Below are 8330 nucleotides of genomic sequence, written 5' to 3'. Positions count from 1 at the left end.
TCAGTTTGGGTCTCTGAATAAAACTGAGGTGTTTTTAGCCTCCTTGAGTGTGAGCTCCATATTCTCTTATACTGTATGAGCCATAAAAGATTATATGAAATATGATACTGAGCACATATGCATATACAGTTTCTTTAGATTAGAATTAATTTTTCTAAAGGGCTTGCATGGTAAAGTAATTAAAATAGACTTAAATAGACGTAAATAGTTTCTGTAAGGTTTAAATCCAAAAAATTAGAATTCTGTCATCAAATGTACTAAAGTCATTCCTTTGCACAAAGGTGGAGACTTACAAATTCTGAACAATTATAGGCCAATATCAATAATTAATAGTGTGGTTAAAGTCTTTGAGAAAATAAATTTTAATCAATTATCTGATTATCTATCTGATAATAATTTACTTACTGAATGCCAATCAGGTTTCAGAAAATACTTCTCCACTACCACTGCTCTTTTAAAACTCTCTAATGACATATTTTCTAGTTTTGATGACAATCTGTGTACTGGTGCCATTTTCTTAGATCTCTCCAAAGCATTCGATTTAGTTGATCACTATCTTCTATTGGATAAATTGCATGCAATTGGCCTCTCGAGATCATCTTTACTCTGGTTTAATTGTTATTTTCATCATCGTCGTCAGGGTGTGTCTTACAGGGGTTGTCAGTCTGATTATACAGGTATAGTGAAAGGCATCCCTCAAGGTTCTTCTCTTGGACCTTTATTATTTTCTATCTTTGTTAATGATATGCCCTTATGCTGTACAGATTGTAATATTCATCTTTATGCCGATGATACAGTTATTTACTGTAGTAAACCTACCATCTCCGGGATAAACCTCTCTTTACAGCACGACTTCAATTCTGTACAGCAGTGGCTATTGGCTAATAAACTTCTCCTTAATAAATCAAAGTCCTACTCTTTATTGTTCCATAGGAAAGCCTTGGATATAGGTGAAAACAACCTTAATCTTTGTTTTCTCCACTCCTCTCCTTTAGAGTCAACTGAGACCTTTAAATATCTTGGTGTTTGGCTGGAAACTCATTTATCTTTTAAAACTCATGTACAAGCATTGACAAACAAACTCAACTCTTGTCTTAAAATACTTTTATCAATCTGTTAACTGTTTTAATTTTCTGGTCAGGAAAAGAATAGTCTTACAGCTGCTCATGTCTATTTTGGACTATGCCGATATTATTTATCAGAATACTACTGCTTCTTGTTTGCATTCCATTGATGTGGTCTACAACAGTCTTTGCCGTTTTGTTCTCCGCTGTCCCTTTAGGACACACCGTTGTGTGTTGTACAGACATTTGTCCTGGTTTGCCCCTTCTGCCAGGAGACAGTATCACTGGTTACAGTTTATTTTTTAAAAGTTTTTACTTGAATTATCCAGTTTATCTCAAGCAACACTTAGTGCTTTATAATTCATTATACAGCCTGCGACACAATGATCAGATCTTTTTTGTTGTTCCTAGAGTTAAAAAACAGGCAGGGAAATATGCATTTTGTTTTAAGGCTCCATATGATTGGAATAATCTTCCATTTTCTATCCGTTCTTTAACTTCACTTACAGAGTTTCGAAGGGCCCTCGGGGAACATCTTAGGAGCATTTGTCTTTGTTTCTAGTTTTGTTTGTTTGACCTTGGACGTGGAATTCATTGGTCATGTGTTTACTATTTCTCATTTTTATGTCCTCATTTTGATTTATTTATTATTATTATTATTGTTATTATCATCATCAATGTTCTTGTTTGTGTTCCTCTTAGTCCTTGATCTTGTGGTTGTTTTTTTGTAATGTCACTTGTGGGGTTCGTGCTGGGTGGGGTGGGGTTGAGCATTGTGAGCTGGTATGTGTGTGTTGTTGTGTTTTGTTGTGCTGTTTTTGACCGTGATATTTGCTCTGCTGTTTTGGTTCATTTAGCTTTGATTTACTGGAGGACCCCCTCGATAAACGAGATGTTTCATCTCAAGGGGTTAATCCTCGCAATAAAGATATGTTAATAAATAAATATACTCATGTCAGCTTATTGTGAATGATGCATCTGTGTTATTCTATGAAATAAAAATGTTTTTCTTTGTAATATTTCATTAAAATATAATTTCCTCTGAAACAACTATTCTTTTCTGCTGTCACTTAGTGAAAGAAAAAAAAATAATATATATATATATATATATATATAATTTTTTTTGAAAGGTGTTGGCCTAATTGGTATGGAAGGCCTACACAAACTCCTGAGATGTCCATTTGTGAGATGATTCCATAACACTCTGCCTCTCTCCAGAGCTGAAAACTTGGCAGACTCCGGGGAACTTCTGAGGAGAACCATCCATCAGTCATAGTTAGGTCTAATGATGTGTCCATTTTGACACTTCAGAACCGGTCACGGCAAATTGCTCTGTCGGGAGGGAAAACATTGAGAGAGATAGCCTCGCCCTGATATAATTTGTCGCTGCAAATGACAAAACAGAGCAGGGAATAATATGTGAAGTCAAGTTTAGTGAGAGAGAAAATGGAAAAATTTAGGGTTGTGAGGCACCTTAATGGATATCCTTGCAGCTGGATGAAAATGGGCTCGAGTAATGTGTCCTTAATGTGAGCCAGCCGGGTTTCTCGGAGTGTATCAAGAGAAAGGTGCCCCGTCATTTCAGCAAACAATCACTTAATGGGGACGGTAAATCTCAACAAAATGGACATGCACTGTGCTATTTCTGGCTTCGGGAGATGGAGTGAGTGATTGGCTCTGGTAAAAAAGAAAAAAAAATCTTAACAACAGAGGGGAAAAGTAACTTGAAAAAAGAAAAAAACAAAGAGGAGGACGCAAAGAGCGAAAAAAGCAATCTCTTCTGTCTAGGGTCTCTCTGTGTGCTGTTTGTGTTTTGCAAAAGTGCAGAGACAGTGACAGGAATTTCAATTATCTAATTACGGCAAAATGAAAAGACATAAATGTTGTGATTTCAGCTGTCTTTCATAGATCAATCTAATATGTGCTCACATTGAAAATCTAGCAAAATGGAAGAGGCAAAGTGAGGCAGCGTCTCTTCAAATCATGCAATTAAAATGACAAATTAGTTTCTTGATATATTCATCTAAGTGGTTAAGTGGAAGGGTTTTATTCCATACTCAGTGGCGTGGAACAGGGATGGGAGGGAGAATTGTCTGCATGCTCTTTTGATTAAGGCAGCCGCTTAAATGCCCAGAAAATGTTGAAAGCACTTGCCATACAAATTAGCCAACCGAAGGCTGCGAAATGAAATTCTAAAGAGTTGATTTAGGCATTTAAGGGGATGCGCCTGGCAGCTTAAAGGATTCAAAGACATTCTCAGGCAGTGTACATTATGTTGAAGGGGTCAGGGCTGAACACTGGTTTGTGTTTTCTACCATTATGAAAGGGCAAGCTACTGAAAGAGAGACACTGGAAACCCAAATTATTTCAAAATCCTTTTGACCCAAGAGTAACCAGAGTATGCATCTATCTATCTATCTTACTATCTATCTATCTTACTATCTATCTATCTATCTATCTATCTATCTATCTATCTATCTATCTATCTATCTATCTATCTATCTATCTATCTATCTATCTATCTATCTATCTATCTATCTATCTATCTAGTTCATCGGCCCTAAGTCTGTCTGACTGTCTGTGCATTTGTCTGTCCATTTATTTCTAGTCTATATCTATCTGTCTATACATGCTGTTATCTACAGTAAAGATAGCATTAACAAAATCCATACTATTTGATAGGACTGGGCTTGATTTTAACATTAGTGGCATTGCGTTTTTGTCATCTGTCATGCAACTGCATGTAACTTGCCGACAAAGGTACAGAGGATCCTCTGAAGGTCTGTTAGGATTATTCTTTATTTCCGTGCATCCACAGAGTAGCTAGACATTTGTTATCATTAGCGTTTGCTTTAATACACATGTCATAACAAATTCATCCTCTGAAAAGCCACGTACATTCGAGAAAGAAATGCTTCACTCTCTCTGAGACATATTGTCTACTTTGATAGCTGAGAATGATATCAAATGCCCCTCGGCTGCCTCAGTTGAAATGGAACAAAATAGGCGGTGGTCTATAAAAATGAAGTTAGACGTAAGTACGGCACTCACATCTTTGAAAAAAACCCTTTCCTGTTGCATTTTGTAGTCGTCAATTGGTCCGAGCAACTTGCTCTAATGCAGATAATGGATCCACTGTGGTCCTTTCATCTTCGGGACCATGTGCGGGAGATGGGAGAGGAGCCCTTCTGGAGGAGAAAACAACTCTAACACACATAAGGGCGAGGGAAAGCAAAGCTAAACTAATTCTCAGTAGGGCGGTTGTAAGTTTGACTCAAATGCTGAGGAAATCGGAGTTGATTTTAGCATATTGTGTAAATCTGTGAAAGGCACAGACAGAAAACAGAGGAATGAATAATGGTTTGGTTATTCATATTTATAATACTCATTTATTCATTTAACAGTTGCTTTTATAGCAGCTTATAGAACAAGGCTGTTGTAAATTGTATTTCATTTGATCACTTAAATTAGATAGTGATGAACTCCTCAAACTTGTATTGTGGATGTTTTTCAAAGCTTTGCATGGAAATCCTCTAGTATAACCAGAAATTGGAAATTGATATAAAACAGAGCACACTTTCATATGTCTAGATTGTAGCAGAACATGAAACCCACAATAAAATGGAAATCTTGTTTTGAAAATGCAATTGTTCCATGCTAGGCCCAACAGCAATCCAGATTTTCCGCTCGGCCTCTTCCCAACTATAGGCCGGTTAGCGGCATCCGCTAAATGGAAAGCCTCCAGTCATCAGGATTTGTAGATAGTTCTGTTTCTTCAGCAGATTCCAAATTCACAAAACTAGCTCTAGCTGATTGGCTGTGTTTTTGCCTGTTCTTTTGTTTCAGCGCTCCGCTTGGTCTTTCCCCCGTTCTCTCTATTCACCAGTTAAACGCTAGTGCTAAGAGCTGCTGGAAAACTGCTTGCATACAGCCATTATAGGGCCCTGCTGTATTTTATTTAGACTTCATTAAAAGCCTTGACAAAGGTAAGTGTGACTACTTTTAATAGTTATATTATCTGATTGTTTGATAGAACCATGGACCTTTGATGAATGATTTGTTCATGTTTGGCTATTGTTTGTTTTCTGTCTTTCTCAATATTTAACCTTCCAAGAATACAATGATTCCATGAACATCAGTCAGGTATAACTCAATAACGTATAGTGTTAACTCTAAGATAACTGCTCAGAAAGCCGTGTAAAGCTACAAATATTTACATATAACAAGGCGTTTCAAATGAATTAAGAAATATATTAATTGATTTAAAAAAAAATATTATTATTTTTTATAAATACACTTGAAAAACAAAACTGTAGAAAAATGGATAGGATAATGTCCTGACAGAAAATGACTAGTACATTTTCTGTCAAGTTTGTTGACATTTGCAAAATGCACTTAACACTTGTAAAAATTATAAATATAAGTAAATATATTGGGGTATTTTTTATTGACATTTCTATTGAGTTTTATATGTATATAAAAATACATATAAATATTAAAAAATTGATATTTAAATATTTTAAACATTTAAAATGATTAATAAATTATTACATAAAAACTCATTTTGCACACCGATTTTATATTAATTATTATTATTATTTTCAATTAAAATTTTCTTATTCTTTTTTTAAATCCTCAATGTTCCATTCTGAACATATTTTAAAAGAATGAGTCGACAAATAGTGCTCAAAAAAAGTGTTGTTTTTAAACCAATTAGAAGTTGAACTATATGGCGCCCTCTACTGAATGGTTATAAAAAAGAGTTTTTACCTCTTTCTGTGTCCACACATTCATACAAGTAAAATATTTGTGAATATTTTAAAGACAATGATTCAGTGACAAACACAGCAAATAGAATTTAAACCACATCGATCCAAAAACTTGATATACACTATAAACAAGGATTGTCTTATTTACCATTATTGCAATCTCTTCAAGCCATTTCACCTGAGAGCTCTGTTAGCCTTTACCTGAAAAAAGAAGGAAGAGAGAGTGAAAGAGAGTAGCCTCCTGATGCTAACCTCTCAGCTCACTCCGAGGAACTAATGTGTTCGTTACTATGCAATTACAGACACTTACATGTCTCAATAGTGCAGTGCACTGACAGGAGTCTGCACCTGTCCCTCAATGCTAACACAACCCTGACCTTTATGTGTGTCTGCATTAATGCACCTGCCCATATGTGTGATTGTAGACAGGACCATAAATATGTGTGTGCTTTTGTTTTTAGTCTGTCTGTAGGTGCAGAATGTACAGCTTCATGGGAGGAGGGCTGTTTTGTGCAGGAATGGGCAATATACTCCTGATTGTTTCCACAGCAACAGATTATTGGATGCAGTACCATCATTCAAACAACTACATGCATCAGGGGCTGTGGAGATACTGCATGCCCAGAAAATGCTTCACACACACCGACAGCATTGGTGAGATTTACGGTCCAACAGATCGGCAAGAAATTGAAAGAGATTTTGATAGAATTTTTTTTCATGGAATTTAACATATTGGTTGTATCTAATGTGCATTTGATGTTGCGTTTTAAAGTTGATTTTGTTCCCTAGACCTTTACATTTTATTTTAGTTTAAACAGTCATGTATGTTCAAATGAGCTGGTGATAACATGACCTATGACCTTCTGACGTCTATGTGCTTGTGTATGTGTGTTCACAGCATACTGGGATGCTACTCGAGCGTTCATGATCTTGTCTCTGTTGGCCTGCTTCATTGGCATCCTCATCGGTGTTATGGCCTTCATCCACTACTCATCCTTTGACATGTTTGATAAAACCTTTGCTGCAAGCATTCTGTTCTTCATCTCATGTAAGTTGCCTTTCTTCTTGTTTTATATAACCTTTAAGTATGAAAACCTTGTTGTGTGTTTACAACTAGTTGTTGCATGTAATCATAGAGAAAAAAAAGTCACTTATTTTGCAGATGGTGTAATTCTATTGTTTTGCTTTTGTTATTGTGTTAAGTAAATTAACCTGTAATTTGTGGAACATGGAATTTGTCAGGTAGTCTTAAAACAATAATAACAATATTAAATAATGTTTAATAATTGTGTTACATTTAATTATTATTATTTAACCATATATTTTTTTAATTATTGAATATATTATTATTTTAGTTAGAGTTATACTGCTTCTTTCGTTTTTCTCCATAAGGCTTTTTTGTGTTTCTGGCCATGGCTGTGTACACTGGAGTTACAATAAATTACTATGGTAAACGCTATGGTAACTGGAGGTTCTCCTGGTCTTACATCATTGGATGGGTGTCTGTTGTGCTCACTTTCTTTTCAGGTAATGATAGTTTTACAGTCTGAAAACAGCAACTCTAAATGAGCTACCTTATTATTTTGCATTTTTACATTCATTAGTGTACATGTAGTGTACTTATGCATGATCAACTGATAAAGGTCTCATTTTTCTATTTTTAAAGTTATTTTCTGTAGAATCACAGCCTTGTTACATAAGGTAAATTATAGGTAAACAAAATATTTTTTGACTTCATTTATTGATGTGGATATTTTTGTTTTTCTGCAGGAATTTTCTACATGTGTGCATACCGGATGCATGAATGCCCCAGAATGTCAAATCCTCAATAGAAAACTGGGCTTTATTATCATCGGTATTGGAAGCCACTTCGGTATCAAACACCATTAGGTCATGAAAATAAAAACAAAGTAAAACTGAAATAAAGAATCATAATATAACAATGTGTGAATGCTTACAATCTTTATTTCTGTCTATATTATGAAAAAGTCAAAATAATGTTTTTCCCCTGCCTTTTATTCAGTAATTTTTTCTATGAAGTGATACTGACATAAAATTTAAATGCACTTTTTTTTTAATGGTAGCTTATTTAGTGTGAACAAATATGAAACTATATTTTTGATACTTTTTAAAACATATAAAGACTTGGCATTTCACAATAAGCTGCTCGAGCATGTAAACTGCTCTCAGTGTAAGGAGCGCGAGCTAATGCCACAAGCCTCTTACAGAAACTCGCCACTTAGGTGTGACGCAGTGGCGTGCTGTCTCCCAATTTCACTTGATTAAATGGCTATTAAAAGCTGCTTAACTGCCTCTGGGTGCGGATTCTATCGACTTCTCAAGTAAAGGCGATTCCATCACCATTAGTACATTTACTTTCGCGTTTTGTCCTAAAAGCAACTTGTGCCCATGATTCGTAGCAGTGTGGAGCGCAGGTGGAGTTAATAAAAGGTTTCAATTACAGTGCTCCAAAACCACATTAAATCGTTGTATAAAC

General features: G+C 35.4%; 1 protein-coding gene across 1 annotated transcript; it reads left to right on the top strand.

Annotated features, from left to right (window-relative positions):
* Window positions 1-4893: 4893 nt before the first annotated feature.
* On the top strand, window positions 4894-7776 carry LOC132127323 (lens fiber membrane intrinsic protein-like). Its single transcript, XM_059539131.1, has 5 exons — window positions 4894-5050; window positions 6295-6487; window positions 6732-6881; window positions 7226-7360; window positions 7604-7776. The coding sequence occupies exons 2-5, from the start codon at window positions 6313-6315 to the stop codon at window positions 7663-7665; spliced, it is 522 nt and encodes a 173-aa protein (XP_059395114.1). The 5' UTR covers window positions 4894-5050; window positions 6295-6312; the 3' UTR covers window positions 7666-7776.
* Window positions 7777-8330: the final 554 nt, after the last annotated feature.

Source organism: Carassius carassius, chromosome 45 (genome assembly GCF_963082965.1).
Source record: "Carassius carassius chromosome 45, fCarCar2.1, whole genome shotgun sequence".
In the NCBI taxonomy this organism is placed as follows: Eukaryota; Metazoa; Chordata; class Actinopteri; order Cypriniformes; family Cyprinidae; genus Carassius; species Carassius carassius.
The sequence above is the reverse complement of the archived record's forward strand: the minus strand, read 5'-3'. Positions and strand labels throughout refer to the sequence as shown.

What these genes read in the sequence shown, in the direction of transcription:
- LOC132127323 (XM_059539131.1), top strand. Translation starts at nt 6,313, where the DNA reads ATGTACAGCTTCATGGGAGGAGGGCTGTTTTGTGCAGGAATGGGCAAT. An exon ending in CATTCTGTTCTTCATCTCAT is followed by an intron (nt 6,882 to 7,225) that starts GTAAGTTGCCTT and finishes TTTCTCCATAAG; the next exon opens with GCTTTTTTGTGTTTCTGGCC. An exon ending in TGTGCTCACTTTCTTTTCAG is followed by an intron (nt 7,361 to 7,603) that starts GTAATGATAGTT and finishes GTTTTTCTGCAG; the next exon opens with GAATTTTCTACATGTGTGCA.